Source organism: Empidonax traillii, unplaced genomic scaffold (genome assembly GCF_003031625.1).
Source record: "Empidonax traillii isolate 1590-97213 ecotype Southwest subspecies unplaced genomic scaffold, ASM303162v1 scaffold33:size3420811, whole genome shotgun sequence".
Classification (NCBI taxonomy): domain Eukaryota; kingdom Metazoa; phylum Chordata; class Aves; order Passeriformes; family Tyrannidae; genus Empidonax; species Empidonax traillii.
This window is the reverse complement of record NW_020955226.1, coordinates 2,257,106-2,283,462: the sequence shown is the minus strand read 5'-3', so window position 1 is coordinate 2,283,462 and position 26,357 is coordinate 2,257,106. Positions and strand designations below refer to the sequence as shown.

General features: G+C 39.7%; 1 protein-coding gene across 6 annotated transcripts in view; it reads left to right on the top strand.

Moving 5' to 3' along the window:
• The window catches only part of ABCB11 (ATP binding cassette subfamily B member 11), a 45,665-nt gene that overhangs the window by 8,174 nt on the left and 11,134 nt on the right, over positions 1-26,357 (top strand). For 3 of the 6 annotated variants that reach the window (XM_027911518.1, XM_027911517.1, XM_027911516.1), the window contains exons 3-20: positions 948-969; positions 2,330-2,377; positions 2,466-2,514; positions 4,391-4,632; positions 7,553-7,640; positions 8,526-8,659; positions 10,146-10,317; positions 12,010-12,134; positions 12,872-13,046; positions 15,726-15,839; positions 17,822-17,932; positions 18,864-18,989; positions 19,795-19,998; positions 20,561-20,731; positions 21,080-21,281; positions 22,009-22,087; positions 23,023-23,158; positions 24,689-24,847. In XM_027911518.1, coding sequence (XP_027767319.1) covers positions 948-969; positions 2,330-2,377; positions 2,466-2,514; positions 4,391-4,632; positions 7,553-7,640; positions 8,526-8,659; positions 10,146-10,317; positions 12,010-12,134; positions 12,872-13,046; positions 15,726-15,839; positions 17,822-17,932; positions 18,864-18,989; positions 19,795-19,998; positions 20,561-20,731; positions 21,080-21,281; positions 22,009-22,087; positions 23,023-23,158; positions 24,689-24,847 — 2,357 coding nt within the window. Of the gene's footprint in view, positions 1-947; positions 970-2,329; positions 2,378-2,465; positions 2,515-4,390; positions 4,633-7,552; positions 7,641-8,525; positions 8,660-10,145; positions 10,318-12,009; positions 12,135-12,871; positions 13,047-15,725; positions 15,840-17,821; positions 17,933-18,863; positions 18,990-19,794; positions 19,999-20,560; positions 20,732-21,079; positions 21,291-22,006; positions 22,088-23,022; positions 23,159-24,688; positions 24,905-25,448; positions 25,601-26,357 lie in introns of those variants that run through there. The other 3 variants (XM_027911519.1, XR_003574384.1, XR_003574383.1) reach the window with 3 other exon arrangements.

Here is a 26,357-nt window from a genome sequence, read left to right as displayed (position 1 = left end):
TAGGTAGAAAAACGAGAGGCAAAATTCGTGGTTGCAGTGACTTTCTTTGCATCCTCCATGAATTGTGAAGCAAAGTGCTGCTGTGTTTAATCTGTGAGATGGACCTGTGCATGCTCAGTGATGTGTTACTAGATGTGAAGAAAGGAAGGCAGTGCTTGAAAAGCAAACCATGGTTCTGAACCTGGTGTTGAACTGACAAATGCATCATAAATTAGCAAAGTGCATATGCTCAGTGCCCTTATATTATCTGAATTGTGATGTAGATATAAAACTAGTTCTTTATTTATTATCATCTCAAGTGACGTACAGCAAATATTTTCTACATCAGACCTTATGATAACATTTTTTGGCACCCCTGACAACACAAGCTGTATTTCAGGCATGATGTCTTTCACAACATTTTTTGAAAGGGAGCTAAATCCAGACTTTTTCTGGGGACCAAGGAATTGCCCTACGGCATAATTATGTCTTGCAGTGTAATTCCATTTCTCTAAGCTATGGTTCCCTAGACAATGCCCCAAGATAGGCATCAGTGCAACAGGTTCATTGTAACTTCTAGGGCCACAACTGCCCCTCTTCCACAGGATTTGCAGTCTCTAAGTTGTTGGAAGGCAAGACTGAAGAGCTCCCAGTCCTCCTTTCAGGAAGCATGCATGGAATGACATTAGAATGACAATCCTTGGTGAGATCATGCCCAAGAGAACTGGTTGAATATTGGCCAACAGTTTGCAATGAATAGGAGTTGACTTTTGACAAATGTCCTGAATAATGTATTTAGTGTAAACCATGTCCCTGATTTCTATATGCTTTATTGGGAATATGATGTTTATAACCTAGGAATGATCAGGTCCCATGGGGTTCTAGGGTTTATATTTCACATGTCTACAGAAGATTATGTACTTTAACAATAATTATTAACTAGACTGTGCATTTATTTTCCCTAACAGGTAACAGCTTGAAGAAATCAGAGTAAGTCATGTACACGAACAGAACAATCAATATTTCTAGGAACATTCAAAGAAGTTAATGTCATCGGATCAAATTGCCAAACTGACAAAATATATGACTTTTTTTAAAAAAGCTGTTCTCTTGCAGCTAAACTGCCATATTTGATTAAACTGGAACAGGTAGACCAAAGCAGTCTTAGAAAACCTTTAAAAACAAAAATACCAGCAAAATATAGTCTTCCTTTTGAAAATGTTTTTGATATTCAAATTTATCTTTCTTCAGTGCTTTTAATTTGAGAAGTGAGTTTTTCAGGAATTTTAATCAATCTTGATTAATTTCTCTTAAAGCTTAACTGTGAGGTTTTAAAGCAAAAAGAATTTGCTCACTTCATTTGAGCTCAGATATTAAGATTTAAACATAGAATTCCGGATAGTTAAAATATGAAATGATTTAGAGAATTTGACCTTCAGCTATAATCAGAGATCCAAATAGGGTTAAGAGCCTGCTCTTTCCTAGACCTTTGTACAACTCTGTAGCAGGCTGGACAACCTAATGGGTGCTATAATTTGAGCCAGCTCTTTCTGACACAGTGCACACAGTCTGAGAGCTACTTCTAAAATGTAGAAGTCAGAGCATCTCTTAATTTTTGTCTTTGTCAGGTTGCCCATCTAAGAGAGCACCAGCCCAGTATTCAAGGTCTACCATGTCTTCCCACTTATCTTCAAACGCAGGTTCTCTTGGACTTTTACACGTGGCACACATATGGTCCTACATACCTCAAGGAAAGCTTCCTTCAGGCTCTCCAGGATTTGGTTTCTAAATGCAGTTTATGACAAATATAGCTTGAATTAATTTGTTTCATTAAAAACCAAATAAAAACAAATGAAACAAATAAAACTCAACCCAAACGAAAACAACCCACCACAAATAGAATATCCCTTCTCATTCATCACTGAATGTACACAGCAGATGATGACTACTTGCTATGTATGGATCTCATCCATAACAGTGCAACTAGTCCTTTTGATTTCACTGATTATAATAATGTGAGCACTGAGGAAAAAAAAACAACAACAACAAACCCAACTATGACAGGGTAAGAGATTCTGCTGCACTATGGTAATAGGAACATACAGGCAATATTAGAAGGAATGGGAACAGGACCTTTGTCTCAAAGAGAGGTTTAGCCAACAATTTGGGTGGTAGGCTTTTCTCTCACTGACCTCAGGAAACCCACAATCCACATCATAGCAACAGTGTTTTGAGGAGATGTTTATGAAACAAAGTATAAACCTGGGCAAAATGTCTCAATTAAAAAAAATATCTCAAAAAACCCCAAGAGATTAAAAGTAATAATGTAAAATCTTATCCTTTTTGCCAGGAATTTCTACACATATGAAGAACCTTTTATAGAGAAGAAAAGTGAAAAGTGAGTGAAGTTCAGTTCTTTATATTTGCGTATAGAACAAAATATGTTCTCAAATAAGTTAATAATTTTATGTTTTCTGTTCTGAAAGGTCATCAAAGAAGAAAGAAAACAATGCTCGTGTTGGCTTCTTTCGTCTGGTAATGAAAGCAATGGCTTTAAATATTTGATGTGTATTGTGCTGCAGAATAAGTGACAGAAACCAATATAGTTGTTCTGGGGAACAGCTGTGACCAAGCCAAACTTTTAGGGATTAAATATTTTGGCTGAAATTCTGCCAGTAAATGCAATGGGAATTTATTAGAACCCTTTGTCATCTTGTCAGTTTGGTATCAATAATCGATGTTTCTGTCAAAATTGCCTATTAAACACATTATATTAAACCCACAGGTAGATTCGTGGAAATGAGGTAAGATGCAAAACAGGGATCTAGGTGACCTTGGTTTATTCTTAATTCTGCCAAAAATTTGCTGTGTGATATTTGGCAGATAATTTAGCTCCTTTGTAATTGCTCCATGGGTATTAGAAGATTTGGTAGCTATAAAAACTTGTGGATGCACAATAACATATAGTATATCTAGCCTTTGATGTAATTCCATAGGGTGTGCATATATTTAAAAATTAATGTAGTAAAGAGATGTCCAACCCTGCAGCTGCAGCATGCAGCTAAGAGATCTTATTACTTCTGATTTGGACGTAGTCTGGGTAATTAGCCTGTAATGTGTCCACACTAATATGGTTCTGACTGTAGTACTGGGCTAGTGCAGTTCCATTCATTGTACTGTACCTGGCTAAGTATCTCAGCTCCTACTTGGGCGGAGAGAACAGTCTGTCCACAGAGAAGGCTGTTCTTTCAAGCAGAGAGGTTTGAATTCTGTAGCCAGTTTTGCACAGATATTTAAAGTGCAGTGGGTTAACACAGTATGTTTGCCTCAGGTGTGCTGAGAGACCAGATATCACATATCTGTGCATTTTCTGTGTGGAATTTTTTTTAAACAAGGAAATTCCTAGATTTCTTATGAGCAAGGTTTGCAAAACAGTGGTAGCGTTACAGTTTTTTTCTGACTTTTTTTTTTTTTTTGAAAGACCTTTTATTTATTTCTCTTTTATGTTAACTGCTTTTCACTGTATTTTGTTGCCCTAAGGCCTCTCTTCCATATGTGCTTCAAATTTCCGCCCTTCCTTCTCTTAGACACATTGTAGCACCTGCAGAACTCGGATAGCTTCTTCAGCAGGCTATAATTTCTCTTTACTCTTCTATTTCAAAATGTATAACATTTGAAACTGGTATTCTATATGGGCAGTTTAAACTATATATATTTGCACCTGACTTCAACCAGAGAATCAGACTTCACAAAATCATGAGAAAGGTAACTTAAATCCCTGTATCTTTGCCAAGTGACCAGCTACACTTGTGCACGCTCTTAGCCCAGAGCAAATGTAAGGTAATAGGACTTAGCTCAGTCTTTTTCTTTACTGCATACTATGCCATATTTCTATACACTTCTCCCAGATCAAGAGCCAATGCATAACTGCCTGGCTCAGCCAACAGGCTTTAGAACATTAACTATGAGAATTTGCTCTGGGATATTCAGTTGGCTTTCTACCACAGCACCTCAGACTCCTGAGAAACTCACTAACTCTATTCAGAGGCTCTGCATAATGCCCTAAGGCTTCTTCCTCCCTTCCCTCTCCCTCTATGAATTACAATTACTATTCTTGATCTCTTGGCTAGTTTCTGCAATGATGGTAATGTGGAACGATACCGAGCTATTAATGTTATATGATCATACATTCATTCACATGTTAAATGGAGATCGGTCATTTATGAGGCTGTAATCACAGATGCAATTAGATTAGATTGGAGAGATTTGTCTTCTTTCTGTATTGATGATAATTCTGAAATTTAAAGAGAATGTTTTTTTTATCTGATCCACCTAATTAATGATTTATCAGCATACAAGGAGTATGAAGACTGCCTCTCAGCAGAGACCATATTTTTTCTTCTCTCTTTAGTTTCGATTTGCTTCCTCTACGGAGATTTTAATGATGGTTGTTGGGAGTTTCTGTGCTATTGTTCATGGAGTAGCCCAGCCAGCTGTGTTGCTTGTGTTTGGTGCAATGGCAGACACCTTTATTGAATATGACATTGAAATGCAAGAGCTTAAAGACCCAAACAAGACATGTGTAAATAACACCATAGTGTGGATTAATGGTACTATTCATCAGAATGAAAGGAATGTCACAATAAGTTGTGGGTAAGTAATGAATGTATTTGTTTCTTTTCCATTGTTATTATAATTTGTCATTGCTATTGAGGGTCCTGTTCAGCCTTTAAATCTTACATTTTCTATTCATAAGGCAGAAAAGGGGCATGGTTCTTATTAGAGTCCTATTACTGAGCTGGAGATATTACCTAGAGGGACAGAAGGTCAGCTTGGGTCTTGGTCTTTCAGCTATAGATGTCAGCAAGAATGTTCTTTGATTATGGTTGTTCTGGTAACAGATATACATGTTGTATATCTGAATTTATTAATCTATTTCCTCTGGTTTACACTATAGGTAATAATGACTTCTGGTCATTCTGGTTAGGACTTAGTTACCTATAGCACCTGACGACTTCTGAGCAAGTTAGTTAACTCTTGTTATTGAGAGAAATAAGCATTTCTAGAATACAATTCATTAGCTTATGGTGGATGTCTGAGGCAGATCAGATGAACTGCCCTATAAGACTGCCTGTTTGTTTCCATGAACTATAATAAATGGAGTCTAGATGATTTATTTAGATATATATCTATCAAAGCCAAATTTGAACCTGTAACCTCTCCTAAAAATAATTTTTCAGTGCATCATTCGAAGAGTTCTAATCTCTGAGTGACACTTAATTAGATATTTAATTAGAATTAAAAGTCACTTTTTAAAGGTCTTTGAAATTCACAGCACATGGAAGTGATTCACATACCTAGATAGAGGTGACTGGGGCCAAATTATTTGCTCCAGTCTGTCCAGGCCAGCCTTCTGAGATGGGTTGGCAGATAGAACACAGGATTTGCTACAGACCTCCGTTCTCTGAAGCAGCAACTACACACTAGGCAGAATACAGTCATAGAACCATAGAATGGTTTGGGGTAGAAGGAACCTTAGGATCACCTAGTTTCAACCTCCTTGCCATAGGCAGGACACCTGCCACTAGATCAGGTTGCTCAAAGCCACATCCAAACTGGCCTTGAACACTTCCAGGGATGAAGAATCCACTCCTTCTCTAGGCGACCTGTTCTTGTGCCTCACCACCCTCACAGTGAAGAATTTCTTTCTAATATCTGACCTAAACCTGTCCTTTTTCAGTTTCAATCCATTGCCCCTTGTCCTGTCCCTCCACGCCCTTGTAAAAAGTCCCTCTTCAGCTTTCTTGTAGGCTCCCTTCAGGTACTGAGAGGTGCTCTAAGGTCTCCGCACAGCTTTCTCTTCTCCAGGCTGAACAGCCCCAGCTCTCTCAGCCTTGTCTTCATAGGAGAGGTGCTTCAGCCCTCTCATCATCTTCGTGGCCTTCCTCTGGTCTCACTCCAGGAGGTCCATGTCCTTCTTATCTTGGGGCCTCCAGAGCTGAACGCAGCATTCCCGGTGGGGTCTCATGAGGGTGGAGTAGAGGAGCAGAATCACCTCCCTCAGCCTGCTGGCCATACTGCTTTTGATGCAGCCCAGGACACAGTTGGCTCTCTGGGCAGAGAGTGCATGCTGCTAAGTCACATCAAGATTTTCATCAACCAACCCTCCCAAACCCTTCTCCGCAGAGCTGCTCTCAGTCCAGCCCCAGCCCAGCCTGTGTTTGTGCATGAGATGGCCCTGACCCAGGTGTGGGATCTTGCACTTGGCCTTGTTGAACTTCGTGAGGTTCACACGGTCCCACCTCTCAAGCCTGTCAAGGTCCATCTGGATGGCATCCCTTCCGTCCTGTATGTCAGCCAAACCCCACAGCTTGATGTCACCAGGAAACTTGCTGAAGGTGCCCTCAATCCCACTGTCCATGTCACTGACAACGACTTGAAACAGCCCTGGTCCCAATACCAACCCCTAAGGAACACCACTCATTGCAGGTCTCCACTTGGACATTGAGCTGTTGACTGCAGCTCTTTGAGTGTGACCATCCAGCCAGTTCCTCATCCACCAAGTGGTCCATCTGCGTTCTCTCCAGTTTAGAGACAAGAGTGCCATGTGGGATAGCGTCAAATGCTTTGCACAAGTCTGGGTAGATGATGTCAGTCTCTCTTCCCTCAGCCACCAAAGCTGTAACCCTATCATAGAAGGCCACCAAATTTGTCAGGCAGGAGTTGCCCTTAGTGAAGACATGTTGGCTGTCACCAGCCACTTATTTATCATGTTCCTTGGGACAATTTCTAGGAGGATCTGTTTCATGATCTTAATTAAACATGAAAAATTGTACTGGATATCTGTGTCAGGCAGTTGTTCCATGATTGTTTTTTTACAAGAGATCAAGTCAGGTGCACTGTGTTCCCTTTTGGCTTATAAGTTCTGTGTGCAAAATTTTGGGTAAATGGAATAGAACTTGCTGTCTGCAGGATGTTTTTAAAAAGTTGTCTAAAAGAATAACGTATAACAACCTTAAATGCCTATTTCATAGTAACCTAAAAGCAAAAGCAGCAATTCAATGCCCTTCACTGATATTATGAGTAATTTAACACTCCTACTTGAGTAACAAAACAAATTATCAATTCAGATTAGAAATTTATATTTGAATTGACTTTAGCAGCCCTCATTTCTTCCCATAAAACACTGTTTAAATCTGAGTGTTATTAGGTGGTATAATGGCACAAAGCAAGCACATTCAACATTTAATGAAAACTTGTGCAGTTTTTCTCTGAAGCCCCTTCTCACCTGTGCTCTTTTGGAGCATGCAGTCTGGGGGGTTTCCCAGAGACTCCACGATGGCAGAGCATTTTCTGGTCCTTGGCAGCTCCCTGGCCCTGTGCAATAGGCAGAGCAAGGAATCCAGCCCCTGCTAGGGATAGCCTCAGTACTGGGAAATAATGCCCCTGTTAGCAAAACAAGCTGATTTGCCAGCTGACCTGACTCTAACTTGATGACACACCAGATTAGAAATCAAATTTAAAACAGTATTACTAACTCTTTCTTCTTTTTTTTTCCCTTTTCTTTTTTAAGGCTGCTGGACATTGAACAAGAAATGACCAGGTTTGCAGGATACTATGCAGGAATTGGTTGTGCCATACTTGTGTTAGGATACCTCCAAGTTAGTATTTTTTTTTCTATTTTGATTTCAAAGTTTAAATCACTAAATAATGTTTATGTTAATTATATTCCTTTTAACAGCTAGCTACCTATTTGAGCAGAACAGATGCTTTCAGTTCTCATTCAATCATCAGAGATATGTTAGCTCTGTCAATCTGAGAGCTCCTTGGACCTGTGCGTGCATACCTTTGCAAAAGAAGAAGTTTTACCCACACCACAAGCAATACTCAAGTGTGGTGCTATGGAATCCACATGCCCTCCTACAGTACCAGCTGAAGGGCATGCAGATTCCCAGCAGGCATCTCAACTGTGTTGAGCCTTGTGTTTTTATTATAGAGCTATTACAGAGCAATACTTGTGTAAAACTAGTGTTGGAGAAGAATCACACCCTGTGCATTCTGTAGTAATGGTTCAGTCCTTGTGATCGAGGTGAATCACAGGCTCAGACGACTTCTGCATAGGGTCCACTGCTTTGGAAGCTTTTTGTAATAACAAAAATCACTTGTCATTTTCCTTCCTGGGAACTATTCCAGAGTTAGTTACTGAGGTAGGATGAATGCCATCCCTGTATTACTTACAGTTGTAGATGGAAAAAAAGTTTATCCATATGACATTCACGTAACAGCATAAGTAATTCAACTTGCCTCTCCTCTCATCCTATCAGAACTGTGACAAATGTTTGATCCACAGGCTATATAAAATTGCTGGACTCTTTAAAGATCAAAACAGCTAGCATGTCTATGTAGCAAGAATGTATTTACCTGAATAGTAATTTTATCAATAGCCAAATTGCTCTTTCCCATTTTAGCCAAATTGCATTTTCCCATTTGTTGGGAGTAGAAAGACTTTTTACTGCAATTTATCGGCCACTTTATGCTTTTCCCAGATCTGCTTTTGGGTTATGTCTGCAGCTCGTCAGATACAGAAAATCAGGAAAGCTTATTTCAGGAAAATAATGCGAATGGATATAGGCTGGTTTGACTGTACATCTGTGGGAGAACTGAACACCCGAATTTCTGAGTAAGTAATCTAGAAAAAACATATGCTATAGAAAACATTTTGCAATTCCTTCCAAACACCACAGAGTGCCAATAATCAGGCATTTGACAAACACCTTTCAATACAAATACAGCAGCAACCAGACTGATTATCTCCCCCATCTTTGAACTGAATGCCATAATTGTTAAGACACAATTAGGCAGGGACCGAAGGCAGTTGGAGAAACTGTCTCATCCTGGGCAAACATTTAGCCCTGAAAAAAGCAGAGTTTAAGGCTTGCTCCTTAGTAGTTCCTGTTTACAGGCTGCAGGCAGCTGCAGGGTGGACATGCTGACTGTAGATGGCTCTTCTCAGTCGTGCCTGTGTAATAGTCATGTTTGCACAAGATTTTTCTGTAGCTGAAGGTGATTTTATTTGCCTTTACTCACCAGTATCTATTACTTTCTATGGTGTTCTTTTCATGAAGAACAAATGGCAAGCTTAAGTTGCTGTGAAGAATTTCTTTGGAACAAGTAGGAACTAAGCATGTATTTGTCTAACAAGTAACACTTAGTACCCTTGGTTTTGAAAAACATTGTCCTGTGACCTGCAGAAAGCTTCTTGACTGCAAAAACATTTGCCAGAAGAAATACAAACATGGTTCTTCTACTCAACACTCTTACATTTTTCAACAGAGGACTGTAATTTCACTTGATATATCAATGAGCTTGCAACTCATTAGTTGCTTGCAAGCTCATTAGTACCCACTTGATACTGTTTATTCCAGGAGTTCCTAGTTCTTCTAATCTCAGAGGCGAGGTAGTAGCCAAGAGTGTTTTGCTTGTATTGGCAATGCCTGAGAGAGAACAAATGAACTCTGCAGCTGCCTAGGATGATGATGCCAACTGCTGCCCCACTGTCCTCCATGTGATAGAACTGTCATGTTTTCCCACTGCCTCCAGTGATAAAGTAGCCCTCCTTGATTTTCCCACTCTGTCTCTCATTTAGAGAATAAATTACCTTACGGGATGGAGGGAGGAACCAGGAGATGGTGGAAGGTGTAACTAGAAGAGAGTTGGAGCCCTCTTCCCTTTTCCTGTCCCCTTGGCAAGGTGATATGGTACATTCTCGGTGCCCCATGATGTGAGGAATGCTATATCAGCTATGCTGCTTTTCCATTATCAGGCAGCTGCATCCAGCTGGGATGTCTCTGCCCTGTCCTTTGAATCAGCTTGGGCACAGTAGTAAGAACCAGCTAGTGAATGATTCAGCTGTCAGGACAACTTTTCCTGGGAAAGGACACTGTCATCTCTGCAGTCTAAAGATGTTTAAAAGCCTTCTGCCATTGCAAAGGCCTTCTCACTGTAGCCCAGGGTCTTTGTAAGGGGTGATGGTGAAAGAATAGGGATGAGGAAGGGCCCTTTCCAGGGAAAAGCAACTAACCCAAATGTGGCCAAGACCTGTAACACACAAAAAAAGGTATGCTCACCAATCGTCTGTTGATTTTTGTTGTTTTATTTTTATCCAGTGATGTTAACAAAATTAATGAGGCTATTGCTGACCAAGTAGCAATCTTTATCCAGCGCATAACCACCTTTGTGTGTGGATTCCTACTGGGATTTGTCAGTGGCTGGAAGTTGACCTTGGTTATCATTGCAGTCAGCCCTTTGCTTGGGATTGGAGCAGCTGTCTATGGCTTGGTAAGTGAATTGTGAAAGGTTGATATTGAGGAACAATGGGCAGGGAAGATCATGCCATAGAGCTGTGAGGATTGGTAAAGTCTATTACAGCCCTTTAAAGTCAGGAGAGGCAGATTAGGGTCACAGCAACACTGGAGGGGAGGTGGGCTTTGCTCCCACTTTTGCTTTCCCAGAATGACATATCCTGCTTCTAACGTGGGAGTATAAGCACACCTTCTTGTGGGCCCTGTGGATAGATTTTACTGTTGCTGAGATCAGAACCTTTACCTTCTCTCTATTACTGCACACCTGTTTTAGAGGGTTACCAGACATGGGACTTGATTTCTCTATGTAAATTGGCAACTTCTGAGAATGATCAAGTTTTAGAAATGTAAAATAGTTGAAAACAACTGCTCAAAATTACCTCAAGCTGTCCTTGCTCCTGGAAGCTGCTGCACCTTCAACCTGTTGTTCCTGTTCTGCCTCTCCATCCACTTCCTACAAACTTCCTGTTACTGCCCAGACAAAGGGCAGTGAAAAGGGAAACTGCAGGATCCTCTGCCCTCTCACCTCCTCTCCTACACTCATCAGGGCTGAGTAGCTCCTGCTCCTCTTTTGCATTCTTGTTGGGCTCAGCCCTCTGGCGATCTAATTTCTTTCCTTTCAGGAAGAGCTTGCTATCATTTTTCTATTAAACCTGTAATATAACCTTGACTAATTTCTTGTCTTCCAGCTGTCCTTTAGCACCTTGCGCTGGCTGCCAGTAGATGACATGAATAATGACTCAGTGTGAAGTGGGAGAGCAGAATCCTGGCAGGGAATGAAAATGCTTTTCTTTCATTTGCAATACCTTTCTGAGCTCATTCCCCTTTACATCTCTAATTCCCCTCCTTTCCATTCTTAATTCTCTGTACCCATCTCTTTCCTTTCACAGACCTACTGTTGAGTGTTTCCTCCTTACCAGCCTTTCCAGACCAAGTCTTTGTTTTTTAACGAAAACAGACCCAAGGTTAATCTAGCCTAGTTTTTTATCTCCAAAAGTAGCTAATAGATGCATGGAGTAGGGTATTGGAAGAAGGAAAGTAAATAATGACACTTTACACTTTCTAATGATATCTCATTCTCAAGCCAATGTGGTATCTTTGTGTAGAATTGTACATGACTACATTTTCATCCATCAGTTTGAGCATTTTTTGAGTTTAAGTAAGCTTTTGGCATCCAGTGTGCTCTGGGCTGCTGTGCAGGAGCCTGCTTGCTGTCAGCCCAAGAAACAAAGAACAGTTTTGGGCAACATCTGTTTCCATCCTCCCCCATCACTCCAGTCACCTCTTCTTCCTGAAGCTGGGATCTGCCACGGTGGCTGAAGGGCCCCTTAAGCTCCCCCTTCCTCCCACTATGCACAAACCCACAGTCTGCTTAAGCACAGTTAACAGCAGAGAGAGAGGCAGGGAGGGAAAGCAGGTGTTGCCAGCTGCTTTTTCTAGCTACCTGGGGCAGAGAGCTGCTGCAAAACATATGCTACAGAGGTATGTGCCCTAGTACTAGAAGATGTGAGTGTTCCAGTGTGCAGTGTGCCTAATAAAAGCCTGCTTGGAGTGCAGGAGGTGTCCTCGTGCAGAGCAGACAGCACAGTGTGACAGCCAGCATTGCTTATCACTGTCCTTGTCTGTACCTACAGCTCAGGTGTAACCAGCACTTCTCATGCTTTTGTAGGCTGTGGCAAAACTAACAGGACGAGAATTAAAGGCTTATGCAAAAGCTGGAGCTGTGGCTGATGAAGTGCTCTCATCCATCAGAACAGTGGCTGCTTTTGGTGGGGAGAAGAAAGAAGTTGAAAGGTTTGTTTGAACAAACTGTAAGATCTCTGATTTTTTTCTCCTGAAGCAGTGAAATGCTGTAATATGTCAGATTCCCACCAGTTATATTCTCTATATTCTACAACTATCACTGTCCTTTAGCTTTGAGACTTATATGCATGGATATTTCAGAAATTTAGGTTTCAAGTAATGTTTGTAAAATTAGTTTTATAACTCGATTTATCAGTGAAATAAAACATCAGCAATGCTCTCTTCAATTCATTCCTACTTGTACGAACACACTGTCAAATTGTCCACTAAACGCTGTCTGATATATCACTTTCACAGCACAACAGTTTAGGTTATTTCAAGCTAAGTAAGAGAACTGGTTTCAGCAAGACACGATTTGATGATGTTAAACTGCAAATTTCTCTTAAATTCCATGAAAGCATAACATGGCTGTAGGATATAACAGCTCTGAAGTGTTGGCTGAATTCTCAAATCCTTTGTTACTCTGCTGAAGTTCCAAACCCCATGGTGAGGTATTTGCAGTGAGTGTGGCTTTTCTTGTGGTTGTTACACTTAGGACATATAAGGGTTTCATGGTCTGGGAGCATTGCTGGTTTCAGCTGTGATCTCTCACTTCAGAATGATTCTGTATCAACCTTATGTGTACACTCTGCTGTCACCAAAGATGCCTCATTTTTGTTAGTCTTTGCTTATTTTGAAATTTCTGTCAAATTGATTTAATTCCCTTTTATTTTTGTCTCTTTCTACAGATACGATAAGAATCTGGTGTTTGCTCAGCACTGGGGAATTCGAAAAGGAATAATAATGGGGTTATTCACTGGTTACATGTGGTTTATCATTTTCCTAAGTTATGCATTAGCCTTTTGGTATGGGTCTAAACTTGTCCTTGAAGAAGAAGAGTATTCACCTGGCACTCTTCTGCAGGTACCTGTTTTAGCTTGATGTAACTTTTATGGACTGTTCTTTAAAATAATAATTCTGAAACACATATTTGTAGTGTTCTGGTATCTGGTGCCTCAGTGGTAACAAACACTAGGTATTTCTTTTAAAGATCATTACTTAATATATGTATGAAAGTATATGACACAACTGGATAAGATTGAAAATAATCCATGTTTATTTTAAAGATTTTAAATACTACCTACTGTGATCAGAATAATGCTTTCATTTGAGAGTCCACTATACAACTCTCAGAGGCCTGAAACCAGCTTTGCCATTTTGTGGGTCAGCATGTGGCTTCTGGGATGCTGGCTTCCCTGAATTACTTGGTAATAAAAAACCCCTTTGTGGTAAAGGGAAACCTAAGCAAAGAAAGTTTTGTCAAACCTAACCTCTCTCTCATGACTACTTCCTGTTCCTTTGAAAAAACATTTTCTGTTGCTTTGTTGTTACAAAGGACATGTAAACATATGGATAACAACACACATGGCTGTGGCTCCTGCAGTGTATCCAAAGGCCATTTCTGCACAGTAGATGCTCTAGACACTGATGGCCTAAATGCAACAAAACCAACATCCACAGATATTTGGGTTATTTGCTGTAAGCCAGGACTGCCCAAATGGCAGACTCCAGTCCAAACCCAGAGCAAACTTTTCCCAAACTTTGGTAAGTTCTGGGTATTCTGATGAGACATCTATTTTTGCTCCTGCTCTGCCTCTTGCTCAGCTCTGAACCACCAGCAGCATGCAGTGCAAAGCTTCCTGCTAAATGGAGTTTGGCAAATTACTCTGAGAACCTTGTAAACTTGAGTAATTCTGTTCAAGGAGGATGTCCCTCACAGGAAATCATTTGCACCTGCTCTTGACACCAGTAGTTGATACGAGGTACTGCTGTGAAAAACAAAGCGAGCAATTTCCTTGACTTGCACGATAACTGTGCTTCCAAATGACAAATGGCAAACAGTGGGGAGCTACCCTGTAGCTGAAAAATTGTAGCTGTCAATGGAGAGACTCTTCCTTGTGCTCCCCCTTCTCTCAGTTTCCAGTCATCTTTCTTCTATTTGATGTTTTCTGCCATACAATGCTAGTCTGGCAGGGTGCAGAAGGGAAGGATGTGTAGATACAAAACACATAAATATGCTTTTCCTGATCTCTCAGAAAGTGTTCACCAACCATAACGCACTGAGATACGCTAAGTATTGCCTTCCCTTCCTCTTCTTTCGGATGTACAGAACCTGCTCCCTCATGTTCATGATGGACTCTGACATGCATAAAACCTACTTGCTTTGGGACTCATTCACACAAGAAAATTACTTTGTAGTAAAGCTGAGTATGAATTTATGGCATAGTCTATACATCCCAGTGTAGACGTTTGCAGTGCATAGTGTACAATAGAGTCCTTCCCTTTAACTATAGGGTTATTCTCAGTAAACAGGAGAACTGAATCCTGTGTACTGCTATTTCTTTCTCAGCAGTAGTGTTTCCTTATACACTCTGCCTCATTTATCCTGACTACTGTTTGTGTTGTATCCAAAAGGCCAGCTGAGTCCTTGATTACTTCTTAGCAGAATTCTCAGGTCAAACTAGACCAAAGGATTGCATACTATTCATTACATTATGTATTTCCTAATGTGCAGGGTCAATGTCCAAACTATCAGCCACAACAAAGCAAGAAAATGGACCAAAAGCCTGCACCAAAGACTTTGTCCAGATATTTATAATCTGTTCTGCCAAACCACCTCTGTAACTGAAAAACTAAGAAGAAATAAAGGAGAGTAAATTCTAGGAAAAAATATTTCAAAAACTGTTCAAAAGCATGCCCTGACAGGGTAGCACTGAGAAAAATAAGCTATACTTGCTATACAGTGCAGTTCACTCCTTGTAGGAACAGATAATGAATACATTTGCAGCTATGTGGTATATAAGTGGTAAATAAGCCTTCACCTTTTTGTATTCACCATCTTCCAGTGTCCTGTTCTTTGAGGCCCCTATATCATATCAGAATTGCCAGCATTTTCAGTCTTAGACGGTTCCTTTCTACATTTAAGAACGTTGATAAAAACTTCTTTGTAGGAAAGGAAGCATTGGCAGCTCATAGAAAATTTTGAAAAAACATTTTTGGTATTTTGGTTGATATGCTACAGCTTCACTTGCTTCTGATCTGCAAGGCCAGACACCAAGCTGTATGAATTCTTGAACTGAAGTGTCCTCTGATACTCAATACTCTGTTCAGCTGCCTTTGTTTTCTGCCAGTCTTTCCAGGAAGAGTGGATGCTGTGGCTCATTTTCTCTCGTGTTGCCCTAGGCTTAGTAAAAAGGTGATCCTAGGGCTTTCAGAAGAGGGTCAGTCAAACTGAGATGGCTTAAGAATACATCACTGGCATCTCAGTAAATACCTGGGTGCACAATTTGTTAGGACAGGGCAAATATAAGATAGGGTGATTTACTTCGGCCTCAAGCAAAATTGTGAAAGATAGTGAAAATACATTCTAAAACGCATTTGTTTGCTTTCTTGTTGGCTAGTAATGGTCATATAGTGAATCCCTGCAGTTCAGCAGATGCATGAGAAGTCATCAAGCCACTGTAGTTTGGTTTGCATGTCTAAACTGTAAATTATAACAAAAACACGGTCATATTTTGTTAATTTCTTTTTCCACTTCTTCAGGTTTTCTTTGGTGTTTTAGTAGGAGCATTAAATCTTGGCCAGGCATCTCCCTGTCTGGAAGCCTTTGCCACCGGTCGTGGGGCTGCAGCAAACATTTTTGAGACAATAGATAAAGTAAGTAATGCATTTCTAAGCTGTGTTACTTTGTAGTGGAAAAATAATTAAATAAACCTAAAGTGGTACTAGTTCTGTCTACTGTGAAAAATGAGGAAAACTGAGTCCAATTAAAGAAAAATTGATTGTCCAATAGAAAGGTCTAGCGGCATGTGCATGGGCTCAAAGGAGGTGTTGAACAGATTTCTTAAGTGGCCTGCTTCTGAATATTGAATTTTTACCTCAGTTACTGATGTTCTGTATTCCCCTCTCTCATTCCATACAATTACGATCAGTGCTGGCCCATGGAAAGTGTACTGGCAGGCAGTAATGGTCACTTTGCAATCAAACTTGCAGCAAGCATCTGGCTCTCAGCCTCCAGGTGGCATCAAAAGGTGTGACTCTATTGGCATTAGTGGCACAGGTGGCCTCTGTCGCCTGTCCTGAGCTACCCAAATGAGCACAGGCACTGGTCATGCAGCAGTCATAAATGTTAATCACAATATTATCGAGACAAACAGACTGGAAATAAGTTAGTATGAGAGAGCCTGAGACTCCATTGGCATTTATTGATGGAGATTTCTTTCTGTAGCTTTATAAATCTAGTTGTTTTGAAAGTACTGTTGATTTCTTAACAGTAAGTGGTATCTCTGTTCACTAACATGTTTTATTGTGTTAAAAACTGTAAACACATTAGAATGCTCCTTGTCTTTTACAGAGCACATAAGGGTGTATAAAGCAGACCAGAGGGGCTGGGGTGATGCTAATAGATTTTTAGTAACCCTTCAAACTTCTGTAATAACAATAAAACATGTGCCTTATAAATGCACTTCATAAGCTAAGGCTCTAAGATAAACTGAAAAAGGCATAGATAAGGTAACTGTTTTTCAGAGAAAAAATTTAAAAGCATAAAGAGTTGCAACAGTAAGGATTAATCACAAAATTCAAGATAAGGCTGTGTCAGATAACCTTAGGGTAAAAAAAGCAAACCAAAGTGAGATTTCATCTGTCTAGAGAAAAGGGACAAAATTAGATCCATCTGCTTGCTGCACTTGTAGATTTGTGATTAGACAGTACAAGCACAGCTCTGCCCCTATACAGATTTTTTCTGGCACTAAATTTACAGTCATACTGAGGTTCCCATTTGCAGGATCAGTGAAACTTTTCTTCATAGCTTAGTATCTGAATTTAAGTATGACATATTCCTAAAGAGGAACCAATCTTCTAGCTGTTCTTAACATCTTAGAACATATGCATTTCTTGCATTAGCATTCCCTAAAATCTGTTAGGCCATTTAAAAAATCGTGCACATTTCAACTATCAAATATTGATGTTGCTGTAGTTTTAATTCATTCTCTGTATTCTGTGCTTCAGAAGTCTGTCCTTAGAAAATTTTATTTCTTTGTGATTCCTCAAATTTCTCTTAGTTCTCTTGTGTCTAACAATCCACAATACCCAAGGCCTGGCCAAAGGTATGTGAGAGCCAAGGCACTTTGTGGGAAAACTTCAGTATTCCAGCTCTTAGGACAGGGTTTGCAAGGATGGATGTTTCAGATGCAGAGTGGTGAGGTGTGCAGACTTTCAGCAATGAGTTGGTTGTTGGGTGCTGTGAGAGAATGTTTATATGAGCGAGGTTAGTGCCATTTTATTCCCGAGGAGCTGGCTAAATTAACTTAGTCAAAATGCCTCGCTCAGTCAGCTACTCTGTTCCAGCAAAACCTGGCTGAGTGATTGACTGTGCTATTTGCAGTCAGCCTAAAATGAGAAGAGGGTGCATCCTTCTTGCCCCTACTACCCACCAGTGACAACTAACCCATCCCTTTGGCTCTCCATCTCATGCCCCTTGCCTGCTGTCCCTGGGGCAGAGCCTGCAGCTGGCTCCACGCAGCCAAATGCTTTTCAAACAGAAGTGATATGGCTTTCTATAGTATGGGAATATTTATATACTGCAGCACTGTTGTCTGTTTAACAGCAAATAAATAACATAATACATTTTCTGCTAGAAACCCACCATTGACTGCATGTCAGAAGATGGCTACAAGCTGGATAAAGTACGAGGTGAAATTGAATTTCATAATGTAACATTCCATTATCCCTCCAGACCAGACATAAAGGTAATTATTTATCGTCCATCCTGTGAACACAATTATTGTAAACAATCAGAATATCCTGATTCTGCAAGCAATTTCTAGATTTTCTGTAGTCGTTAGTAATTTTCTAGAAGCCCAGATCCTTTGTTTAAAAGTCAAATTAAGAATTCTTCTATTAAAGGGTTCTTCTCCTTACCATTCTGCTTATTTTACCATTCTGACATATCCATTGCCACATCAACATATTCCTTGCTGCTGAGCATGAACTCCTAGTAATTTCAGACAAATTCACTTGCATACAGCTTCCTTACAATCTGTTATGCACTTGTATCAGTGTGAATAGAACACAAAGTAAAAAGCTGAATGGTGTGAGATTTTGTAAAACTCTTCCATTATCCTGGGGATGTGCCATGTGACCCATTAAAATGCTAAGAAAGGTACAGGAACATTGGCTGTATACCCCATAATTTCTCTACTGCTGTGTGTTAATCGACAAATTCTCCTAGGAAAAGCATATTATTGGACAAGCAAATGAGTGCTATTGCTTCTAAGGGCAGAAGCACATGAAGTATTAGATTTTCCTACAGAACCTCACTCTGACATTCTTAATATTTATGCTTTACAAGGCCTTCACAATACACACATGGTGTTCTTTAAAGGGAATTTATTGCCAAGTTCTCAAGTGGTATTAACTTGACTAGTTCTTAATGCTGAACAACAGGAATAAAAAAAAAATATTTAAATCTGCTTGCCTGTTGTGTAAATGAGTGCATTTACAAACTCTTCAAACAATGTAAAAATATGTGGGTTGCTTTATCGTCTTCATAATACTGTTCTGAATTTTGTAAAATTGCTTTGAATCTCCCTTTAAAGATACAGAGTATACTCATTTGGTTGTATGACTGCGAAAGAATTAGAATGGATAGATTCTGTTTCTGGTTTTTTTCCTCTCCAGATTTTGGATAACCTTAATATGGTCATTAAAGCGGGGGAGACAACAGCTTTTGTTGGAGCTAGTGGAGCTGGAAAAAGTACAGTGATACAGCTCATCCAGCGTTTCTATGACCCCACTGAAGGCATGGTGAGTGTACCAGCCTAGAATGTGTTTCTCCAGCCTTAGGAACTTGAAAGAATGACATGGTTTCTTCTCCGAAGTGGAAAGGAAGACTCCTAACTCCCATTTTGTTTCCTTCTTCTTTTTTAAAAAATTATTTTTTAAATGAGCAAAATATCCTCCTGTGCATTTCTTTTATAAGACTGTGCTTAACAGTCTCATAAAAATAATAATGTGAAAGAGAGAAACAGTTAGGATAAAATAAAAATTTAGTGCTAAATCTGAGTAAGAACTATACCTATAGTTATAACAATTCAGGAGTAACAAGTGTTTTCTGGAAAACACAGTACTAAACACTTAAACATTAATCCATAATATCACTTCAGTATATACAATTAACATTTAGTAATGGCTTGACTAAGAATATGAATTGCATCTGTAAACAATCTCATTCCACTTATGTGTTCCTATATCAAATAGGAACATATAATCACATGTATATTGACCCATATTTAAATGTATAAAAGACAAAGAACCAAATTTTTTTGTAAACATATAATCATCATTTTCGTGATTACTTTTCACCTGGTTTTATTTCTGAGGCCAAGCAAAAATGGAAATGAAATCAAAGAGCACAACTCCTAGAGCCAATATGACTGCCACTGCATTGCTGCCTTCTGTGTAGGCAAGCCGATTTTTATGCTGGTCATGGAAACAAAGCCTCAAAAGCCTTTCACTTCCAATGTGTCTTTCTTCATCTCTGAACTGGAGGGGATAATTTCCCTGACTTTTTCTCTTAAATTTGTGTTTGTGTTTTAACTGGCTTCTGTAGATTACCCTGGATGGCCATGACATTCGTTCCCTGAATATCCCGTGGCTGCGCTCACAGATTGGCATTGTTGAACAAGAGCCAGTGCTGTTCGCCACCACCATTGCAGAGAACATTCGCTACGGCCGGGATGAGGCTACCATGGAAGACATAATCACAGCAGCCAAAGAGGCCAATGCTTACAATTTCATCATGGACTTACCACAGGTATGCTCTGCCTTGTACGGTGTTTGGCACAATTTGATGAAAAAATAGAGAATCCTTTTGTCCCTCCCCTTCTGCAGCAATTTGTGCTCAGGTGGAAGGGCAGAAGATTAATACACACAGTAGGCAGCAACCTTTCCTTTGACTACAGGTAATTAGGTGTCCATGAGTCACAGGTCATCAGCAGACAAATCCAACTCTGAAAAGTTTGTTTCTGAGTCATCTGAGGGAAAGTGGGTGGGTGATTCCTCTCCATTTCAGTTTTTGCCCATATAGTTTGTTTTGAATTGAACCAGAACATTTCATCTTTTTACCAGTGCACACTATTGGTTTGGAGTTGAAAGCTCAGTTCAGGCCAAATGATGTTGTATATTATGAAGAAAATTATTTCACCGGTTGTCCTTTCAATGTGCTGCACTAACAATGGTTTTCTCTTTCAAAAACAATAATTTTTTTAAAGTCTACTCCAAGGACAAATCTGAGACACATTTTACCATTATCTTCACCAGAAGATTAACAGAATTTTTGGTTATCTGTTTCATTTTCATCTTTTTCCTTCACACAGAAATTTGACACTCACGTTGGAGAAGGTGGAAGCCAGATGAGTGGAGGTCAAAAACAGAGGATAGCTATCGCTCGAGCTTTGGTGCGAAACCCCAAAATCCTGCTACTGGATATGGCTACGTCAGCACTTGATAATGAAAGTGAAGCTGTTGTCCAAGAAGCACTTCATAAGGTTTGCTATAGTATAGCAAAAATCAGACTTGAAAGTGCAGAAATTATTTTAAATGTACTCTACAGAGAGTGTTGCTGAATTGCAACAAATCAATGAGAAGCTCTGCTTAATAACTCCTTCATATGCACAAGTAGAACCCTGGTATTATTGGCAGAGAACGATTTTCTCTTACTTTGGGACATTAACAGAAATCTGTAGCTCACTTTGCTCTGTGGGCTGTGGATGGAGCTTAAGTCAAAGTCAGCTGGAACTGCTCCTGTTAATTTGACCAAACTTTAGATTCCATGGTGCGGGTTCCAAGTGTTTCCGTGTGCTGTCCTGGAACAGGCTGTTGTTGTTTCCCACCAGGCTCGCCTTGGCCGCACAGCAATCTCCATAGCTCACCGCCTGTCAGCCATCAAAGCTGCCGATGTCATCGTGGGGTTTGAGCACGGAAGGGCTGTAGAACGAGGAACTCACGAGGAACTCTTGAAGAGGAAAGGGGTTTATTTCATGTTGGTGACCTTGCAAAGCAAAGCAGACCCAGCATCTACTACAGAAGAAACAGAAAGTAAGCATTTTGTTTTCTTTAATAGAATTATGTAAAAATCCACAGAATGCAGATTTTTTTAAGTTTTTCTTTTGATATGGACTAGTTGCTTCTTTTTTTCTTCTATTTTTATGGCAGAATTTTATCATTCATAGAAGTAACACGTTGATAGCCCTGGCCAAAGTGGTTTTGCTGCATATGCACCAAATGACCTTCCTAATATAGATCTACCCTTAAATAGCAGTCCTGACCTTCAATACCTGTCATTTTACGGCTCCATTCTGTGCCAACAGTCCAGTCCTGCTGCATTTGAAATTCAAGCAAATTATAGAGTATGTTGAAACCACTCTATTTGTTTTGCTAGAGGCAGATTTGAATCAAAGCTTCTGGAAATTAAAGTCTAATAGAATGATCTCTCGTATTTTTGTGAAATGTCATACATTGGATATGGTTATCCTAAAATAAGAGAGAAATTACAGAGTTCAAATACAGAAAAAGCCTTTGGCAGTCACATCTCAAGTGAGAAGGTCCTTGGGCTAAAATTTGGTTGAATTCACCCTGTTGAATACAAATATAAACCTTGTGATACATGTAGATTGAATAACAAGGTTGTATTACATTCTTTGCCTTCTACAAGATATTCCATTTATGACTTGGATACACTGCTCTTTTTTGCAGAGCCACAGTGAACTTGGGTTGTATTCAATTTTAGCACTAACTGAAGAGCTCTATATACTATATTTTGCAGCAGCAGAGGATGATGTGGTTGAGCCAACTCTTGAGAAAGTCCAATCATTCAGCAGAGGAAGCTATCGGGCCAGTTTGAGGTGAGTCTTAAAAATGGTTGTAAATCTCAATGTATTTCCAGATCTCTGTACTTCATCCCACTATTCCAAAATCCCAGTAGTGGTAATAAATAACTTTTCTGTACGCTGCATAAAAGAGGGTTGAAGGACTGCAAGCATTTTACTGAGATAGAATTCACTTGGAAAGAAATCTCTTGAGTATTAATGTTAATGATTGAAGTCCACAGATAGATAGCAAGGCTCTTAATTTTGCTCCTCTTTCTATCCACTTTCTCTCCAATTTTGATTTACTGTGTTAATGTTCTATTTTTATTATTGCTAACATACAGCCACATTTGTAATATCTAATGCACTTTCAGTCCAGTCCCTTGAAAAATGACTTGCTGTGCAATTACTTGGGAAGTCAATGCAATCTACAAGGACATTTTTATTATGGCTTCTGCTTGATGGAAGTTAAAGTATTTTACAAGCCAGACTGTCTTGTAGTTAGAAACTTATTTCTTTCAGGCAAGCCCATGTCACACATGCAAATGAATACATCTCCTACATTACAGGGTTATGTTTTGTCAGAGATAGAGATGAGTTATCTCAACATCCTGTTTTTCTGGACTGAATTACTGATAGTGTTAATAGTGATTTGAATTGGTGTCTTAACTTGCGCAAGTATAGTAGGGCACACCACAGTTTTACTCAACAAATACAGAGTGCATGGTATATCTAAGACAATGTCTGGATGGTGTGAGTGGAATATGATTTTGAAAAGTATTTGCCCCTGTTGTGAGATGTTTTTTCTCAAGAAGTTGGAAGAACATAGAAAAGAAAGAAGAAGTCTGTGGGATTCCTACTAAATGCTTCAGTGCATCCTGATTTAGTTGATCTAAAAACTGCACCTGCTTTGCAAGCAAGTATTGTGTCACTGAGCTGTGAAGAACAGACCATTTGTGTCCTCTTTGCAGAGCTTCACTTCGGGAGCGCTCAAGATCTCAGCTCTCTAATATGGTCCCTGAGCCTCCACTGTCTGTAGGAGGAGATCATGCAGAGTCTGCGTATCTTACGTCTTCTTATGGAGAAGAGGACGGAAAAGCAAGAAAGGTCAGGTCCAGTAGCTTGTTGGGAAATTTTCAACCCATGGGATTATACCCCTTGGTAATGATCACCTGTAGATAGGTGTCTGTGTTATAGGAGTTGATGGCAGGTATGTCTTCTTGGCTTGATCCTCTTCTCTGCTTAAACAAAACCACAGCTTCAATTCTTAGCTCTGTGTAAACCCCAGGCTGCATTTTGATGGTTGGTATGCTTATTGGTCCATATAAAATTTCCAGCAGAGCATGACTTATTGGTAAATTGATACGTGTTGTAGATTTAGTTGAAAAACACATATTCATAAAAGCTGAATGAACTGACAGAAAGCAAACTGCTCAGTCTGTGAAATGTAATAGCCACTCAGTGATACAAATGGCACTGCTTCTTGTTCAATAAAGAGTAAATTCACTTTCATTTCAAAATCATCTGGAGACTTGAGCAGAGACCTCCTCACTGCGACCTAAGCCAGAGTCCTTTTGCTGTCAGTGTCCTCATGCAATCAGCTGGAAGAGAAAATAAAGGCGGCAGGCCTTAAAATTATGTAGGATATGTAAGAAGATACAGTGGGTTTCCAAATTGCTTATGAAGCTCTCTGCACCGATTTGCATGGCTGTGGTTGTTCACTGCAGAGAGCAGCAGTGGGAAGTCACTGTTCTTGCTATTGCTAAGCCTATTCTGTGGATAAATAGAGGGCTTTAGTGCTGTCACTGTGTCACTAGCTCAGAAGCAAGAGAAAATACAAGATGCTTCCACCCACTCCTCCGTGCCTCCTTTCCAATGGAGAGGTTTTCACAGTGTCTCTTTTGTCTGGGCATTTCTAGTCATGTGAATTGAGGGAGGTGAGCAGGGCTGAGCACACTAAGTGTTACAAAAATTCTGCACAGATCCAACTGCAGAAGTTATAATTTGATGATGAATATTCTACACTTACTGGGCATAATTATGGGAATTCAACATATAGTCTGAGGATGTTTCACAGAAAGGAGTCATAATTAGCATGGATAAAGCCTGAATCCAGCTATCACTCTGAGATCTCTCTTATTTTAATTATATCACATACCTCTTAATTTGATGCAGTATCTGATCAGTGTGCTCATCCACAATACTTAAAAGTAATATTTAAGAAGATTTAATAAGTGACACAAAAAGCTGCTTGTGAGGAAGAAGTTTAGGTTTTTCATCACACCTCGTCTGGAGGCAGATAAAAGGAAACAGCCTGAGTTTCAGTGGCAGAACATTTTAAACTGGTTGCAAATAACCCCTGCAGTTGGAATCATTAGAGCTCCACAAGGCATGTCTCTCTCTCTTCTTCTCCAAGGACAGTAAAGGTAGTCATTTATGTAACCCTCTTGTGACTCACCAGGCCTACAGAAGATCTCCAGACAGCAGCCATCGTTCCCCCTCCTGTACAAAGCTAGAGCAGCTGTTTGGGCATGAGATGGCCATTTAACAAACTAGGCTAACTATTCGATCTCACTGTCAAAGGGAGAGCATCACCGGGGGAATGCATTCACTTCATAAATCCAACCTGTTTTTTAGGAATCTCTTGTGGAGGAAGATGCCAAGCCTGTATCATTTACCAGGATTTTGAAATACAATGCCTCTGAATGGCCGTACCTGGTGCTTGGATCTCTGGCAGCAGCTGTGAATGGAGCAGTCAATCCACTCTATGCTTTGTTATTCAGTCAGATTCTTGGGGTATGTTATGGTAACATTTTAATGTGTATTTTAGCTCTGAAGCAGAGGAGAGTGAATGTATGATGCACAACTTGACGTGTTTTGGGCAAATCTTTATATCTCATCAAGTAAATGGGGTTAGCCTTCTTGACTATAAACAATTATTCAGTAGAGATATTTCTATCACTGTCATCACACAATCAGTAGAGCTCTTTGAAGAGGTAGGCTTATCAGCTTTTGGCATGTGTTCGTCATTATCTCCTGTTCACTTTTAATTGGACATTTGCTTGGACATTTGCTAGGTAAGATCCTGGGAGGGGCAGGGCAAAAGATGTTCCAGTCCATGTCGACTCACTTAGCAGCTCCTGGCCAATGTTCTTGGCCTTTGAGCCATAGTTGTGCCACCTCCAAGCACTTTCTGAGTGTCTAGACCCCAAGCCAAGGACTGTGGCTTTCGGTAGACAGCGGGTGAGACACTGCTATATGCATATGCTATATGCAGTGAATCTAACCTTTGATTCCTTTGGAGAGACGTCTTCTAGACCCTGGGTGGTCTGGGGCTGGTTTCATCGTTCATTGCCAATGATGAATTCCTGCTCTTGAAGGTCTCAGTCCATCAAAGGGGAAAGGCTGCAAGAAAAAGCAAGCCATAGTGAACATGAGCAAAGTCCAACAGCTGTGTTTCATTATTTGTGAATTTAAAATATTTCTGCCTGGTGTCAAGTCAGTCAGGCAGATGGAATATAGATCTGCTTTTAAATCTGTCTGAATATCTGCAATTCTAAAATCCAGAATCCTCATAGGACACAGTTTATGACTGCACTGAGTTCAACTTGTATCTCATTCTGACCAAGTATTTAACTAGATAATTTTCCATGGAAAAGAAACCAAAAACAAAAACCACAGAACAACAAAACTGCAACAAACAAACCCAAAACAGTAGTATCTCTTCTAGATACATAACTTACAAAGATTGATGAAATCTGCTCAACAGCCTGTTCAATTCAGGATCAAACATGAATTACTGAATTTATACTGTGTTTCATTAAGGGGATAGAAACAGCAGCAGACCATCATATGTTTTGTTCTTAATAGAACAAAAACATTAAAACATACATCATGATTTTTTTTTTCTTTAAAACAAAGATTAATCTGAGAAAGTAATATACTTGCTACTGATAAGACAGCGTGGCGTTAGAACAGCTCTTATCTTGAAACACTAAAAGCTGATTTGATATTATCATTTTGGAATTTGCAGGACTTATTTTGTTGCTGAGGTACTGATGTTAAAATACTTGAAGTGAAATTCCCACTAGAGAACAGTGATTTTTTTGCTCAAATTCATGCTCCAATTCTGTGTTACTTTGATGTGTAGTTCACTTTGAACTGTAAATAATGTGGGTTGACCTTATAAGACTAGGATTTAAGTTTATTTTTGCGTAATTTTGTAATTTGCGTAACTATAATGAAAACTCCTTCTATTTCCACTGTTAAGTACTTACATAGAAGAATTTAGGCTTGTTTTTATACA